Raw genomic sequence first — 18,980 nt, forward strand, 5'->3', positions numbered from 1 at the left:
CCTCTGCGGGGTCCTGCACGGCTGAGGAATCGAGTTCAGGCAAATCAAACCATCTCTCGCTGGTACAGTTAGTTGGGAAAGGATGGATGAGGAGATAGCAGAGCGTGTCTCTATTCGAATAGAACACACTTCAGTTAATCTGCATATCAATCTTGACATTCCGCCTCCTCTTTGTACATACGTTTTTGTACAGTATTTTTCCCCCCTTTTGTCACACAGTATGATTATTTTTTTGCACACACGCTCATACATTGAGACAAAATGTATTATACCTAGTGTTTTGGTGCAGCGACAGTGTAGATGGTTGAGGTGACTGATTGTGGAGACGTTCAAAGCAGACATGATGGGGGGGGGGGAATGTTGTTTTGTAGACTCCTACATGTGGAAGACAGTTTTTTAACCTCCACCAAGGAGTTTATGATTTTATTGTCATGGATTATCTTTTTGGCTTGTTTGTCTGTTGTATTTTTATGATTACACTGACAGTGTAAAAGGAATACATTATATTTTTATGACAAAGTAAATAATGAAACTATCTGCATAGAATACTTGTCACATCTCATTGAGTTTGAACAAATTTGTATGCAGAAGCTTTCATGTCAAACCAAACCAATGGAGTCTCATTGAACATATCACTGTCAATTCTTGTCAGAACAGATTGTAATTTTGTTTTCGTATGATTCTATTACAGTTTTTGAAATGCTACTCCCTCCCAAGTAGCACCTTGACTTTGTCACTTGGTGCAAGTCTGCCATCTGGCTTGTTTAAAATAGTTAGACATTTTATTTAAGACCATTTTTGTTTGATAACCTTTGCTTTTGGTTGGAGCAATGGAAAAAGACTTGGCCGTTATTGATCTAATTTGAGCTACTCTTTATTGTGTAAACAAATGAGTGCACTTTCTCTATTTGGACGACTCTGAGCTCTTTGTCCCTCTTGTTATCATCCCTCCATCAACAGAATAGTGTGTCATCTGAAGGACGCGACAGGATACAGAGTACAAGAGGCTCAGGTGGAGGTGTGTGTAAGAGACTGCGTTAATGACTACAGGGCCCTGTCCCCCAGGCCATTCACTTTCGTGGTAAGGACCACACAATAGTCACACTGAGATTTTATTGGGGTTTTTTTTGGACCATATGGACGGCATTTAAATTAAACTGTGGCGTTATTTCAACGGCATAGCCTATACCTAAAAGCTTTTGAACCATGTCAAAAAAAAAAAAAAAAATCTAATATATATATTTTTTTATATTTGGGACAATTGTGTGCTTTCAACTTTATTAGGAGAAGGTCATTTTCTGACCCCGGCCCATTACTCTAGGTTCTGTGATGGTGGGTCCAAATATTTGTGTCCATTAAAGTGAACGTATTACATTTATAGCTATGGTAGATACAATTCAAAGTGATACAGTACCTGTTTGTTTTGTCTCTTCTCCAGACGCCATACTTCACCGGCATCCAACCTTCTCAGGGTCCCATTTCTGGGGGCACCCGTGTCACTATAGAGGGGAGCTACCTCAATGCAGGCAGCTCTGTTTCTGTCAGCATTGGACCACAAACCTGCCATTTTAAAAAGTAACAATATATTTGTCGCTCAGAACTACAAATATGTTTCCTTCTTTGCCTGTTTGATGCTCACTAAAATTGCTTTTGACATTTGCTGAACCGGTAAAAAACTGACCAGGGACCGTGGGTTTGGAAAATTTGGGAAGAGAACAGAAACAATGACAAAGCAAAAAATAAAAAAATAAATAATAAATATATATAGATTCCATTTTCTCTACTGCTTTATCCTCACTAGGGTCGCTGGTGTGCTGGAGCCTATCCCAGCTATCTTTGGGCGAGAGGCAGGGCACACCCTGAACTGGTCGCCAGCCAATCGCAGGGCACATAGAAACAAACAACCATCCGCGCAAACCTTCACACCGAAGGGCAATTTAGAGTCTTCAATCATCCTACCATGCATGTTTTTGGGATGTGGGAGGAAACCGTAGTGATATATAAATATATATGCTTTAATAGTGTGAGGAGCCATATTGTCGTCATCAAGTACTGTGTTATTCACAGGCAAACAGTGACGCTTTGCCTGCACTCATGCAGGTTTTTCCTTAATCTCAGGCATGAAAAACATTCCCAGCTATCCCAACAGTGGCATGCATGTCATACGTAGGGATTAGCCCCTGGCTGCTAATCTGTGTTGAAGCAACTACTGTGTGCCAGCTTTGATGTTGCTGCAGTCATTTGTGTCGCAGCCCCCTCACAGTAGAGCTAGTTGAATCCACTTCACCGCAACTCTGTCTTTATCTGTCAGACCTGAGCTCTGCCGCTGTGTTTGTAGCATTTTATCAAGGTGCTGGCGTATGCTTCTAAAATGAGTTGCTATGGTGACAAACCGACGAGGACATTGGAGATTATTTCGCCGAAAGGACAACATCACAATGGAATACATATTCTGCAAAAGTCGAATCGCCTCCAACAACCAAGGGGTGTCCATTTGCCGCAATACAACATTACCTTGACCGGGGTGTCTGAGAATCAATTCAAGCAAATTGAATGGCTACATGCACAAACGCATGTCTATGCTGCATTACTGTTGTGTCATCATGTCCCAGAAAAGCAGCCAACGCATAGCTGTGCTCCATGTATATTTGATTACGTAGCTTGATGGAACTGCACTCATGAATGTAATAGAGATGGTTATTCAGCAGACAGAGTACACACGAACAGGCGCACACATGCACACACACACGTACACACGTACACTCACACAAAAAAAAAGTTGTCGGCATCATTTACGCGTAGTTACAGGAATGCAATATTCACCAAAAATAGAACATACTGTACTGTAAATACCCTACTCTGGGCTTATTGGTACATTTTAGGTAATTTTGTTATCATATTTTCAAGACCTTTTGAAGGTAGTCATTGATTGCCTGTTCTCAATCCAAATGAGCAGTGATTCTCAAAGTGTGTACAGTAAGAGTATCACTACTGATACGTGGGCAGAATCGCTGCCCAAGTACAGTTCAGTTGTATTTAACTTTTAATTTCAATATATTTGCATTTAATCTTTATGAATTGTTTGTTTTAAAACATTTATTTGGGTACAGTTTAAATTTTCCTATATTTAAGCGTAGTGCTAATGTTCAAATTGCATAACGCTTCAATGGCTTGCAATAATATTAAATGTACAATTTAGGAACAAATGATGATTATACCGTACGTACAATTATGTCATTTGTTCAAATGGGTATTCTGCTGAACTCCTAAAAGTTAAGTCGCTGTTGTTGTTGTTTGTGAAACCTGTCCAACAACTTCTGGACATACAGTCACTGTATCTCTGAGTCCAAACCACCAACGTTGTCTGTCCATCCAGGAGGAATGCCCATGAGATAGTGTGCATAACACCGGCTGGCCTGGCTCCAGGAAGTGCACCTGTCTTGGTGGACATAGATGACGCTGACCTCAGAAACCCGGAGGTCAAGTTTAACTATACCGAAGACCCCACTGTGCTGAGGATTGAACCGGACTGGAGCATTGCCAGGTAAACTTTTATCTCATGGAACAACTGACTGCATTTCATTCAGATATATTTGTACTATACTGTATATATTGTTCGTGTTCATACCTAGAATCAGTACGCAGGCTCAAAATAGATTGACGAACTTAATTCAATCGTTGTCAATAATGACTACTGGCTACGTTATCACTTTGGTACAGGATAAAACAGATTTTTTTTTTTTAAATGTTTGTTTGTTTTACTTTTATCTCGGCCAAAGTAGCTGGATAAATGTTCGAAGTCAAGGAATCTTACCTGCCTGTTATACTGTATCCCACTGTATATCTGGACAGGGGCAGATGTCAATTCCAGATGAGAGCAACACTGTCTTTAGACTGAGATAAATTCATTGTGTCGCAAGACATTTTTCATCAGGCGAAAGGCAGTTTTTCCACCGGAAGAGATCAATGCTAGAGTGTGAGGTTGTCACAGCCAATTGGACATTCATACTTTGACACTGAGTGTTAATTAACATGTCGGCTAAGGAAAATCAAGCTTTTAAGTTTCTGCATGAACTAATTCTTCTTAGCGTTATTTAGCTTTGTATAATGGGGTACTGCAGTGCACGTACACTGATAAATTAATAAAAGATATCTTCAAACTCAGCATCGACTACATGAGTAAAGCATTACCAGAAGGGCACAGATAAGCCAAGGGATGGGTTAGCAGATGCAAGCACATATGATGATAGGGTATTATTATATTATCATGTTTACTAAATTTATAACCCTTTTATCTTTTTTTATTTCTCATTGGAGCATATGTTTGTATTTTCATTCTACAAAGGCGTATTAGAACCATGCAGGAAAGAATATACAAGAAATGAAAAAATTTTTACTTGTTAATGGTTTAATAATAATAAATGCTGAGAATAAAGTTGTACTTTTAATGAGCCAATGTCTCTCTTTCTAGAGGCATATCATTCATGTAATAGCATTGAATATGTTATTGATTAGAACAGTTCTGGTTGATGATCACTTAAAAACATGCAACGGGAGAGTTGATTCCAGCTCATGTCATTAGTTTAGAAGCGACAATCATAAAATTAAATCAAACTGCTCATGGTATTGGAAGGAAAACCATTTGAAAAATATTTTGGTTTTGAAACTTAAACTTAAGACAAGATCCTCTCCAGTAAAAAACAAAACAAAAAAACAACAGCACAATTACAGGAAAGACTAAAATTACAGAACACTTTCATTTAGCTGACATGTTTCTGACAGTGTCACCGTCACACCTCTGCTCAGACAGAAAGTATGACGAGACGATTAAACGTGAAATCGCATTTGATCATCTCTGCCTCATTGTCTGCCTTTGCGTGCCAGCAGAGAATTGGCACTTTTTCTCAAGCGGTGATAAGTGATGAAAGGCATTTAAAGGGAGTGTTAGGGCATTGTCATTATGCAAGTCCGATGATGATCCATTTGGATGAAAATGGAGCACTTAAAAATGAGTGAATGACAATTGCTCACCTGGGGTCCAAAAGAGAGACACGGGGGTAATAGTGGAGGTTAGGAAAGGTTTTTTTTTTAAATATTTTTTTTTTAAATTATAGCTTTAACTATTGGTGCTGCTGTTACAGAGGAGGAATAGAATATTGTCTCGTTATCTGAGAAATTCAAGCAACATCTGCGTTGCATCAGAAAGTCTTCACTCGCTTTGTACACTTGAATTAAACGCAACCTCAGCATCGCTCACATTACTCTAACTTGTGTTTGATCGAGTCATGCGTAGTGGCAGTGCCAACGGGCCAGCTGAATGCTTTATCAATTATAATAGAGTGCAGAGACATAAGTGATGGATATAAGCGAGTGTATAGTTTGTTAAGCGGATAAATTACAGCCGTGGCAACCGCCAGTGCAGGAGTGGATCATTTAGCAAACTCAATCAATAATGAGACTCAGTACATGATTTATTTATTTTTTTAACTCCAAAGCAATGTTAGTGGAAACATTATAGATTATATGGAAGTACATCACAGCTAAAATGAAACAATATAAACAACAATACTCTCTTTTCTATTTTCATACTCAGTGCACTTTCTTCACATTACAGATAGCGTAGCATGTAGTTTCACCTGTAGATATCAAATAGAATCGATTGAAACAAGAATGTCAGCCAGTTGAGCAACAGAATAATACAAACAAATTATTGATTGAATATTGATCATGACCAAATTGTACACCTTCACTTCTATGTACATGCTTGACTTTTATCAATTATATTCATGCACTATACATTAGAAAAATAAGGATAAAGTGAAGAGCTTTTTGTCCCCTCAAAATGTGACAAAGGAAAAAAAAAATCTTCCTCTTCTGTTGTGGAGGTACTCCATTATTTTGTTGAACTTGTTCAGACTGAGCCATTGAACTGTTTTAACAATCAACTATAGTAGATGCGGAAGGTCACGTGACCAATGCGGAAAACGGGATAGAAGAATTGATGACGTGGTTGTTTGAAGCCGAACTTGTTAAGATTTTGATTTCTTCATGACTGGTGTCTTCAGACAAACGTTAAATACAGTAGATTTTTATCATTTTCATGTATCTAGACAAATATATGATATATGTAAACACAAATGAAGCCTAAACATCAAGTATTGTCATCTTTGGTGGGTCTGTGGTCCATCCATCCATCCATTTTCTACCGCTTATCCGAGGTCGGGTCGTGGGGGCAGTAGCTTTAGCAGGGAAGCCCAGACTTCCCTCAGCTCTTCCGGGGGGATCCCGAGGCGTTCCCAGGCCAGCCGAAAGACGTCGTCTCTCCAGCGTGTCCTGGGTCGTCCCCGGAACACCTCACCAGGGAGGCGTCCGGGAGGCATCCGAATCAGATCCCCCAGCCACCTCATCTGGCTCATCTCAATGTGGAGGAGCAGCGGCTCTACTCTGAGCTCCTCCCGGATGACCGAGCTTCTCACCCATACTCTAGGGGAGAGCAGGGACACCCTGCGGAGGAAACTCATTTTGGCCGCTTATGTACGGTATCTTGTTCTTTGGGTCACGACCCACAGCTTGTGACCAGGAACGTAGATCGACCGGTGAATTGAGAGCTTCGCTTTTCGGTTTAGCTCCTTCTTTACCACAACGGACCGATACAAAATCCGCATCACTGCAGACGCTGCACCGATCCGCCTGTCGATCTCCCGTTACATTCTTCCCTCACTCGTGAACAATACCCCAAGATGTCTGTCCCCGATATCCACGCGATGTTGCAGAAGCGTGTCAACCAGGACAGCCCCACAACATCTAGATCCTGTAGGAACTCTGGGCGAATCTCATCCACCCCCTGAGCCTTACCACAGAGGAGCTTTTCAAACAACTTGGTGACATCAACCCCAGAGATAGGAGAGCCTGCCTCAGAGAACCACGCTCTGCTTCCTCATGGGAAGGCATGTCGGTGGAATTGAGGAGGTCTTCTCCCCACCAGCTCACAACATCCCGAGTCGAGGTCAGCAGCGCCCCATCCCCACTATACACAGTGTTGATGGTGCACCGCTTCCCCCTCCTGAGACGCCGGGTGGTTGACCAGAATTTCCTCGAAGCCGTCCGGAAGTCTTTCGCCATTGCCTCACCGAACTCCTCCCATACCCGAGTTTTTGCTTCAGCGACCACCAAAGCTGCATTCCGCTTGTCCAGCCGGTACCCATCAGCTGCCTCAGGAGTCCCACAGGCCAAAAAGGCCCGATAGGACTCCTTCTTCAGCTTTAACCACTCACCGTTGGTGCCCACCAACGGGTTCGACAGGCACCGACCACCTTACGGCCACAGCTCCAGTCGGCCGCCTCAGCAATGGAAGCGCGGAACATTGTCCACTCGGACTCGATGTCCCCCGTCTCCCCCGGAACATGAGCAAAGTTCTGTCGGAGGGGGGAGTTGAAACTTCTGACAGGGGATTCTGCCAGACGTTCCCAGCAGACCCTCACAATACGTTTGGGCCTGCCACGTCAGACCGGCATTTTACCCCACCACCGGAGCCAACTCACCACCAGGTGGTGATCAGTTGACAGCTCCGCCCTTTGTACCAGAGCCCAAGCTGTGTGTGGAGGCGAGTCCGACTATATCTAGTCGGAACATCTCGACCTTACACACCGGGTCGGGCTCCTTCCCTGCCAGAGAGGTGACATTCCACGTCCTTGAGAGTGTTCTTGCTGGAAAAGTATAAATCGCTTCTTCTGTCTTCTGTGCAGTGGTGGAACTCTTCTGACAGTGAGCGGGACCAACCTAGCAACCATCCGGGAACCAAAGATCAGGGCCAAGTATGGGCAGGCAGAGTCTTTCCATGTGAGTATTATTCTTTCCGCATTTTCATTTTTTATTGAGTTGTTTATTGAAAATATTAGCAGTTATGGGATGGTGACTGTTTCACTGCATTACAAGAGAAACTACTTTAAATGCACTGTAAATCTTGAATATGAACAAGTCTACGTGGGTTGAATTTTTGACTTTATCCCACATACTAAGAAAAGTTCGAATTATGAATTAAAACGACAGCTTAGCGGAGACAGCTTAGCAAAGCGACAGCTTAGCAAAATGAAAGATACAACAAAAGAAATACTTTTTGTGTCACGTTGACATTATATAAATTAATTGGTTAAAACTGAGAAATTAGCTAAACTTGAATGTCTTTAAATGGAAAACTTAATGGGAAAAACAGAACGAAGGAACTCTTATTTATGTATGTATTTTTTTATTATATTTTCTTTTTTTATATTCATTCATTCATTCATCCATCTATTATTTATTTATTGGCAGTGGAACTTATACTTTTAAGCCAAATACTAAAAGGACAGTGGTAATTGCGCCATTATTACGTGACAACGAAATGGTCAGAAGTACACTCATGTTAGCGTTGTTCAACTAACTCCTTGTATTCTCGCTTTCACTCTCATTTTCAGAACTGTACCGTATACAACAACTCAGTCATGGTCTGCCTCGCTCCATCTGTGGCCGACTCCGAGCTGAGTTTTCCCGAAACCGGCACCGGTCCTGATGAGATTGGGTTTTACATGGACAATGTGAACTCCTTAGTGGTGGTCAACGAGACTTTCAGCTACTATCCCGACCCCGTGTTTGAACCGCTGAGCTCATCTGGGATAATGGAGCTCAAACCAACTTCTCCGCTGATACTTAAGGTCAGAAATTATCACTGTTTTCACTTAGGGAATGAAGGTTTTTCTAATTAATAAATAACTAGAATTGTAAATGGAGATAACACAAAATACTCAGAGTAGCAATGTAACAGACACTTGTATTGTATAGAAGTAGAAATAGAGGATCTTATTATAACGTGTGTGCATGTGTGTGCGCATTGTTAAGATGGAATGGAGGATGTTTACCAGGTTGTGGAGTGGGTTATGGGCTCAGTCAGAGACAATGGAATTAGGAAGGGGAGTGTGTCGCTGTGTCCCACTGCTAAAACAACAGGAGACTCAGAAGCCATCGCCTCTCACTCACTTCTCTTAAGTCCCACGTCTTATTTTTTCATAGGCTCTTTTTTCAACCAACTCATTTACTTTCCTGAAGTTTTTTTGCCAAGTTTCATGGTGTTTTGCATTTATTTTCCTCCAGGTTATCTGGTTGTTTCACAGACGCACGTGCAAATTTAGATAAGTACGATGCGGAAGTGAAGTGCCGGTGCCGCTTCTCAGCCCTGAAATGTTGTGTTATTTCAATTTAAGTCGTGTAAGAAAATAAAGCACTGATGGTTTGTTGTGACGGGAACATGGAAATACAGTGCAAGTTAGGTTCACTGAATAGTCTAAATTGTGCATACAGTATGTGAGTGTTGATGGTTGTTTGTTTATATGTGCCCTGCGATGGGCCAAATGGTCTGAATGATGTTCATTGACTGCAATTGGCAACCAGACCAGGCTGAACTCTGTCTCTCACCCAAAGTCAGCTGGGATAGGCTCCAGCTCACCCGTGACAGTAATGAGGACAAAAAATAATTCCTCATTGTATTTGTCATTTCCTTCATTTAGGGTCGTAACCTGATCCCGGCAGCCCCAGGTAACAGTCGACTGAACTACACGGTGTTCATTGGAGAGACTCCGTGCGTCCTCACCCTGTCTGAGAGCCAATTGCTGTGCGAATGGCCCAACCTTACCGGACAACATAAAGTCACGGTCAGTGCGACTTTCTGGGACACACTCTGTCGATGTTTCAAGTATAATTATATGTTCTATGGTGTGTCTGGTGGATGACTTGTGGAGTGTGTCACCGTTGGACTTTTGCTGCATGTGACGATCATGTGCTGGAACAGATGAGCTTGAATGTATTACAGTGCGCAAATTTGCCAAACCATCATGTTGGTTGCTACAAGCAGAATGTAAACAGAACGTTGAGTACCAGTAAGGGCTTCCTTTATCTTTATCTTTCTTTTTCCCCCTTTTTTAAAAGTATACTCTTATTATTATTATTATTATAAGCCTATCCTGGCAAGTCTTATTCAGCTCATACATAGGAAGTACCGAATCAGTTTAGAATCCATTATCCTATATATATTTTGTCGCGTACTTGAGTAATCAAGGACCCCACCCCCCAAGAAAAAGAAATGTTTTTTATTGATTTTTTTAAACTATTAACATGCATTTTATTCACAATTGTGAGGGCTGGACTTCTGTCCTTGAACTGCATATTTTGGTACTGAGTGTGTAGTATAAGCTGTACAGAATTTGAGACAAAATCAGCCTTTACTAAACAGCTGGCATTCGCGCTTAGCATTAGCGCGCTAGCAATGACCAATTTAGGTTGAAAAAAAACAAACAACTACCATTTAGCTCACCACTACATCGCGTTATATGTACATTACACATGTAATAGTTTCTTAAAAATCACATACAGACGCTCCTCTGTTGTTTTGACAATGCTTTTCACTGGCCCAAAGCTGCATCCGTCTGCAACAAATGTCTGTGCGGTAAACGTGGACTGTGGCCAAATGGTTCCGGGCGGCGCAAATGAGTTCTGGGTGCCAATTTGTTTTCACGGCCCTGATAGTAAGCCTACTTTGTGGGGGGGAGTGAGTTGTAAATAACTAGTAGAGTACTACTTTTTGTTATTTGACCATTTCATGAGGTCTTAGTGGTGACATTTATTGTCTCTAATCTGATTAACAATTCATTTTAATGTGTTTGAGACCTAATGATTTACTTCAGATGGGGTTCATATTACAGACTTCAAGTTTAATATCTTTCCTGCAGAAATCTCTGTACACTACATTTGATCCTTTATATCCATTACTTCATCACTGGTCCTTTTTGTAATGCCTGCTGGGTTAAGGTATGTTCAAACTGACCTCATTCATGTTTATGCATTTGGAAATAGTCCCATCTGACAATCTCAGCACATAATGTCACTCTAACCTTGCTGTGGAATTATGGGAATAAACCCTTGTGGTTTTCCACAACAGTTTCCTCTGACAGATCCAGGTTACGCTTCACTAAGCTTGCACACCAAGGTGGCTGTTAAATATGTAATGCTTAATTAACATTCTTAACTTTACAGGTTCTCCCCTTGCCTGTTGCTGAGCATCGGGTAGTGGAGGTCTTGTTTTTTCCAAATAACTTTTCACTTGATCTAGAAAGATGAAAAGTGCTACAGAGCCACGGTACGCTTTTAATGTTGAGTTTAATCTGTTAGGGCTGAAGTGTGTGACACGTCCAATTGAATGAACCTTTTGTTTGTTTTCGTTTGCACGTGGAAAAAAAACAAAAACATTTCTTGCCATCCAGTGAAGCATACTCACATCACCAACTGTGCATGCATCAGCAGTTCTTTGCTGCAGGTGCTGCTGGGTGTTTAGTCCCTCGGTGCACTCTGTTTTTCCAATATTTGTATTAGTTTTAGTCAGTGTTAAATAGTATGGCAGAGAGAATAAAATGAACATAACCCTCAAGATGTTGTTTTCAAATTGCTCTGACACATAGCTTTGCTTTGTACCCAAACTCATATTTGGGCATGTTTACAACCTTTCACCCCCTGTCGTACAGTGCAGCAAGACCTAGATTAGAATTTGGGTTAAACGTCAAACTGTATGTTTACACAGTTTCCACAACAATCTTGAATTCCTCAATCTATTCTAGTCCAGTCAACCTCGGATTTGTTCTTCAATTGAAAAAAATATATTCATGGCAATTTCAATTAATCTTTTCCAGGATGAAATTGTCAACATGATAAAACATTTTTGTAAAATGTTTTAAATTCCCAAAGGTTGAGCACCATTAACAACTGTTAATAGTAAAATAGAAAAACTATAAAAACTCAAGTTACCTAATGACAAATGACATGCATAATGCAGTGAGTTTTATCATGCAAGCGTAAAAAATAAATTAACCACTGAAAGCGGCGCCTTGCATGGCAGCAGCCATCCATCGGTGTTTGAATTTGTGTGAGAATGGGTGAATGTGAGCCTTTGGAAATGGCCTTGGGCACTGTGATGGTGTAGATAAAGCACTATAAAAGTGCACTCTATTTACCATTTAAAACAGTGGTTCTCAACTGTTGTTACCCTGGGACCCACATCTTCCTATTGTTGCCAAGTCGTGACCCACTTTTACAGAGGTGAAGAACAATAAAGTTATACTTGTTAAATTGTATATTCTATTTATATCTATGTATATATCTCACCAGGCGCTATGTCCTAACGCCTAACCGACTAGAAACATGTAAACTGGAGCTGTGGGTAATCGCTGGTGATAATGATTAACATAATGTGTAGAATAATTAATATATGCCCTGCGATTGGCTGGCAACCAGTTCAGGGTGTACCCCGCCCCCTGCCCGAAGATAGCTGGGATAGGCTCCAGCACTCCCGCGACCCTAGTGAGGATAAGCAGTTCAGGAAATGGATGGATGGATAATTAATATAAGCACTGGGAAGTACCCAAGACTGGGTGACGGATCTGTCCAATTAGGTTGCTGTCAGTAATGACTGACTTGTAGTTCAGCCAATAACTGTATGAACAGTTAGTTAAATGCCGATCAAAGATCGTTTATCGTTGTTTTAATTCAAAGACTGCAAGAAGCCTTGATCTAAAGAGAAATGTGAGTCATAGCAAAGCATATGAAAGAAAATTTAAAAAATAAATGAATTCTATTTGGGGAGTTGGGGTCCTAAATAGCCGAGGAATCACACAAAGCCATTTTCACACCTTTAAGTCAAGGCTGAGGAGGCTGTGTCAAAAAGCAATGTAAAATTTTTTCCCCCCAAGCATCCGTGGTGTGAATCATGTCAATGTCGTTTTCGTCACTTTAGAATCAGAAAGGCAATACAAACGAACTTGGTAAGTGCAGCCCACAGCAAGCGTTGAGCGGTACTTGTTTTGAACTGCCACCAGACTGAAGAAGCACATTTCTGATTCACTTTGACTGCAACAGACTTTTAAAATCACCACATCTTGCACCGAAGAAGGTTAAACCTTGCCCCTTTTTAAACTTATCGCCGATGTCGTCTCAAATGGCCTTGCTATATCTTTTTGACATTTGTTCCCTGCTAGCGACAGCCAATATGCCTCCAAATCGAATGACAGCATCATCCATTTAATTCAGCATGATAGTTCTCAACGGCATCAACCAGCCAGCTCCAAGGTGGAACTCTGTACGACTTATTTAAAACCCTTACATAACACACACTTGCATTAAACCAGAAAATGTCATGCTGGATATCGAAGTGATGCAATATGATGAGGTGTTGGTTGAGTTTGACCATTTTTTGACAGAAACCGAACAAAAAAAGCCGTCCCTTTACATCTTTGTACTGTTTATAAGCATCAACTTTATATGTGCTTATCTGCAGCGGTGAATACTTATGTATATTTATTAGGCTTTACACGATCAGAATTTTTGGGGCCGATCAGCGAGTTTAAAAAAACAATAACCGATCCGATCACAAGATGGAGGAATGTGTCTATTTAAATGACCAGTTCATTTACTGTATATACCTGTGTACTTAATTGCTAACAAATATATATATTTACAATAAATAATGTATTTTTGTTCCTCTATTTATGCCAGTGAGGCATAGTGACAGACAGAACAAATGAATGGTCTTCTATTAGATGGCAGGAAGTAAATACAGTAATGAATGTATCCACTTTTTGTGACATTTTTGGTTGTTGGTGTGCTGTGAGATTTTTCAATTGAAAAATATGTTCCTTGCCTCCATAAAGATTGGAAATCACTGCTGTAGTCAGATCGTGTTTTCTAATCAGTCAGGTCAAACCAACATTACAACGTGACAGAAATAATGGGTGCTAACTTACTGTAATTAAATTACTTTATTTTTAATTCAACGACTTCACCCACACCGAAAATGTAGAGCATGATTCGACAGAATGGTGGCATGTTTACATCCAACCGTTCGTGCTATCGCTAGCTTGCTAGATTACATAACATTTTATTGCCTGCTTGCGAGCCGTATTGTATTAAAAGTATGTGAACATACCTCAAGCAAGCCTTAAACGAACGTCCTCTCCTGTCCTGAGCACCGGTGACCGCCAACACACGTTTTTCTCCATTTTGTCCTTATAATACAAAGTCAGCGCGCTCCACTCTTGTTGTCGTCACCACAGTAACAAGTGTATCCGGCCGGTCGCATTTGAGTTGACAAGATAAAGCCCAATGAATAAAAAACGGGTTGCAGTGGTATCGGAATACAAGATTTTATTTTAGTAGACTGACAGTGCAATCGTGAAAGAGCAAATTTGTCTTGTAGTTTGATCCGGGCATTACGTGTTGTGTGTCTCAGACGTGTTGTCTGTTCCACACCGCCGACATGTTTTTTTTTTTTTTAAATAACTTTATTGGCCGTCAGACATTTCCAATACTACTACGTCTAATAACACGTGACAAGGCTAAAAAATAAACTAGCTTTTGGATTCAAATATACTGTACACACAGCGCGGCGGAGTAAATGTCTTTTGCGGGTCATTGATCGGATTGGCAAATTATGACATTAAAGCCGATCAGCATAAAATGCTAAATACCGACCGATACCGATCAGCCCGATAAAATCGGTGTAAAGTCTAATATTGATATACTATGTTTAAGTGCACATGTATGCATGCGTTGCGAGTGATAGTGCGGAAAGGGACGCAGCTGTTGCACAAAGATTTTCCCCATGTAGAATGACCTACTTACAGGGGACCCCAATGGTTGTCCAGACACACACAGCTTGTGTGGGTGTAAAGCGAGGGCCCTACAATGTGTGTGTGTCAGCCAGCCTTTGCCTGTCCCTTCTGACGCTCAGCTGCGTGTTGGCAGCTGCACGTCTCCCTCGAGTTTTTCAAAGAAACTCGTTTGTTGTTTTGGCCTACAGCTTTTTAGTTCCTCCATCAGTCCTTCGGTCTGTCACAAGAGTAAAAATAGACGCTCACATCTTTGAGTCACGCTTGCGCTCACACGGCACTCATATCATCTTTGGATATATTGTTGTCAAGCACTGTTAATAGTACAACAATAACCTAGCGTGACTTTGATAAGTGACGATGTTTCTGGTAATGTCGGAGTCTTAATGCTTTGTTTGGTGAGAGGATGATTACTTCACTTATTGCAACCTGTGTCGTATAGTCTTCTTTCCCCACTCTAGCTCTGTTCACAGCAACACAGACACAGGCCGTTCTTTGGAACGGGCGTTTATTGCTTGGGCATCTTCATCCTTGCACATCTTGCTCATGCCATAGGAACTACATTTATAAAGCAATAAATTAGATGCACGGCGTTGACATAAAATAAATGAAATCACAACAAAGCAATACCTGAATGGCTTCTTGCCATGAAAAGAGGTTGAAAGTCCGGTAATATCCTCAAAGTTTCTTTAAAGCTTGTTTCTCGTCCCTTTGGCTTCAGACGTAGCATTAGCATTAGACATAGAGTCAGCCCAAGAATAGTTTGGGGTTCAGTTCTCTCCAGCAATCAGCCCAATTTTTTGTCTGTGATAGGACTTAAACCCCAAACCCTCTGGTCCAAAGCTCACATCCTTAAGGCCGTTTTACACTGCACTTGGTTTTCTTGGGGTACGTTCGGAAATTCAATCTGACGCTCTGAGAGTGCAGCGTTCAGAGAGGCAGAGCGTGCTCCATTTTCGATGAATTTACGAACGAGCGTGTTGGCCACTGGAAGGGATACATCAGGGCGTCCGCCATATTGAACGTGTCAGTTCGGCCTGTAGACATCTCGTCCTGCCCGACGATCCGGCCGCTCAGTCTCCTCAGTCAGAGCGGCGGGAGTGCACTTCCAGACCGTGGCGCTCTGAATAACCGAACGTAACTCGCCAACAACGCTCTGAGTTTCCGAACGGAGTGCTCTTGGAGTGAACTTCCTAACTTAATCTTGGTGTTCAAAGCAAGGACGGCAGTGCCCCGGTGCGAGTTTGGTCATATTTGGAAGTGCTTGCATAGCAGCCTTAGTAGGAAGTAACAGGGAACTTTTCACGCTGGTTGTTCTGTTGCTGTTAGCAATCAGAAATCACTCCGCCTTTCCTTTGGGACGCTTTTTCTGACATCACCGCGATGCTCTTGAATGAAACATGTTTTAGTATGTGTATTGCCCACTTCAATTCCCCAATGCACTTACTTTTGATTATCTCCTGTAGATGTAGAATTGCAGTTGTTCCTAAGATCACTTAAAGCCTCACAATTTCTGATTAAATCTACGCTTGTGTTATTTCATGACAATAAAAAAAATAATCACCTTTTGACATCTTTCAAATATGTAGCATGTATTTATGGTTTGAAGGAGCTCAGTGCAATAACAAATATCAGTTAAAACTGGATCACACATGAATTTTTAACCCGTCAGTTTGAGCAGCTAAGTAGACTGAAACGTTAATCGATTCCTGCTAATGCTAATGCTAATGTCCTGTTTATATTAATGTCATTTCAACTCATTGATTACTCTCCGCTTATTCGTATACTGTATGTTCAAGGTGTTGCAATTGTCTCTCCGAGTGCTAGTTTCGTTTGTACACATACACTCCATATAGTACGTAGCTATTGACGCTATGATTTTTTTGCTTTGATTTTGTTCTCCTAATTAGACACGGAAGTTCACTTAGAAGAACTTCAAAGTGTATAATCATTATTCATTTGAGTCTGGTATCAACCCCCCTAGTGGATCGCTTGATTTGATGGATTCCCGCGCTGTGTGTTTCTTTTTTTATTTACTGAGATAAACTGTTCTTATGCAAATGTACTTACTGAACGCTAAAAAAACAAATACGTTGTTTCACTTTTCCTAATTGCCATAGCTGCTTGGGGAGATATTTAAATATAGCTAATTACTCTGTTTGATTACTTTTAATGCGGGTGAATATGCTTTATGCTTCTTGTGTTGTTTTACATTTTCTCTCTTGAATAAATCCATGTCACCCTTGCATATTATTTCTTGCTGACCACATCGTTAAGGGTTTAGGCTTTATATGTACTGTCGCATGATCCAAGGAATACATGGCTGCAATATTTCGTTCTTGTAGCCATATGTAAAGAACAAAATAAATGCGGAATGTATTTATTAATTGTTTCTGCAGCACCAAATATCAAACTCCATTTCTTAAACCCTTCTCACCAAGGTTTTATATCCTCCTTATTTGTATGAGCAGTGGTATGTTCCATCGTCAAAATTTTTCAACGGTTCATAATGAGTTTTTTTTTTTTAATCCCATGCATCTCCAGACAGAGCTCATGAACGAAGCTGAGAAAGCCATCTTGTGAGATCTTCATCGTCCACTGCCCTAAGCGTCTCCCCTGCAAGCAAAAAAAAAAAACTCTAAACATTCCTGACAAAAAGTGTTCACAGTAATTAAAGTGATGTAAGTCTCCCCAAGCAAACGCCTGTCAACAATGGTCCTCCATATTGACTACAGAGGAGATCAAAATTTCATGTTTCTTGAGGTAGAAATTGGGTCAAACAACTTCTCTTTCATCAGACCACCAAGTTTCCATTTCCTTAGACCACCAACTATTCGCCTCCAACCATCTGCTGCTGTGAGATGAACTCATGCGTCGTATTTATTTTCGTCTCGATGAAGTTGAATCCCAAGAGAAACAGAAAATGAATTCTGGGAAAAGTAAATCATTTGCAATATGCTTTTCCCTAATGATCCTTTGAGCAATACCCTGAACATTCAGCTCTGATAAGGCAGCTTCCATGTCATGGAACGTCTGTGTACATTTCGATCATTAAAAATATTTGTGTGTTTTCAGATCCGAGCCGGCGGGTTCGAGTACTCCCCGGGTACTCTTCAAATCTACTCGGATAGTTTGCTGACACTGCCTGCCATCATCGGGATCGGAGGTGGCGGTGGGATGCTGTTATTGGTCATCATCGCTGTGCTGATAGCTTATAAGAGAAAATCAAGAGACGCTGACCGCACCCTGAAACGTCTTCAGCTGCAGATGGACAACTTGGAGTCCAGAGTGGCCCTGGAATGTAAAGAAGGTATGGTCAGCACACATGCAGCTTCGCCTACGAAGGAAATTATCCTAATTTGCAGTTTCAAACAATTCATTATATCTTATCATGGAAGGTCTCATGGAATCCATTCTGGGAAGTTTGCTTCAGATATGAGAAATAAAAAATTCCCCATAGAAAATAATGGAGAAAGCAAAAATATCTCCCGGGGTCAAACGGTCAGCACATTTTAGAACTTTTCAGGCAAATCTATAAAGTAGCGCATTAACATTCTTAGCTATCATACTTGTGGATAAAGACATTAAACACTGTTACTAATACTGTAAAACATAATGAAACAAATGATTGAGTCGCGATCCAAATTTGCCTCACGTCATTTGTTCCGCATCTTCCCAGAGTGTAAAAAGACGTTTACTGATACATTATTAGAACAATGTAATACTTGAACTAAAGTAATTGTGTATGGTCTTGCTGGAGACGTTATTGCTTTGAATGTAGGTCTGCTTAATTATTTTCTTCTCACATTGCTCTTCTCTTAAAAACCCTTGTTGAGGCTGATCCTTCTTCTGAAATAAGTGTTTAAAAAAAAAAAAAAAAACATTTAGGTCAATGTGAAAAACACATTCTGTGCACTTATTCCCACATCCTAAAGAGCCCATGCTGCCTTCTGCTCTCCCAGATGTCCTTTAGAATTCTAAAAGTGTGTGTGGGCAGAGAAGCAGATAAAAGAGGCGGACTTGGGGGGGGAGCGAGACAGGGGATGCGTGTAGTTCAATCATCCGCTAGCCATTATTAGAGGCAGACATCACAACATTGACCGTGTAAAAGTAGCATATGAGCAGACATGAATAAATAGTTACACAATAGGAATGACAAAGGCAAGCCACAAATTACCATACTAAAGTACTGTAAAGGTAATGCAGATGGCTGTAAATTCTTTTGTCATCCAGCAGACGCAGCAAAGTAGGTAGATGACAGAAAATTACTGCAGAAACAGGATCACGAGGCTCGTGAGA

The 18,980-nt window shown here is 41.0% G+C and overlaps 1 protein-coding gene across 2 annotated transcripts in view; it reads left to right on the top strand.

The window, feature by feature from the left end:
• The window catches only part of LOC133400220 (plexin-A1-like), a 187,461-nt gene that overhangs the window by 148,649 nt on the left and 19,832 nt on the right, over window positions 1-18,980 (top strand). For both annotated transcript variants that reach the window (XM_061672672.1, XM_061672665.1), the window contains 7 exons: window positions 961-1,081; window positions 1,439-1,575; window positions 3,377-3,544; window positions 7,746-7,839; window positions 8,454-8,690; window positions 9,540-9,683; window positions 17,757-17,991. In XM_061672672.1, coding sequence (XP_061528656.1) covers window positions 961-1,081; window positions 1,439-1,575; window positions 3,377-3,544; window positions 7,746-7,839; window positions 8,454-8,690; window positions 9,540-9,683; window positions 17,757-17,991 — 1,136 coding nt within the window. The remainder of the gene's footprint in view (window positions 1-960; window positions 1,082-1,438; window positions 1,576-3,376; window positions 3,545-7,745; window positions 7,840-8,453; window positions 8,691-9,539; window positions 9,684-17,756; window positions 17,992-18,980) is intronic.

This window comes from Phycodurus eques, chromosome 1 (genome assembly GCF_024500275.1).
Source record: "Phycodurus eques isolate BA_2022a chromosome 1, UOR_Pequ_1.1, whole genome shotgun sequence".
Classification (NCBI taxonomy): domain Eukaryota; kingdom Metazoa; phylum Chordata; class Actinopteri; order Syngnathiformes; family Syngnathidae; genus Phycodurus; species Phycodurus eques.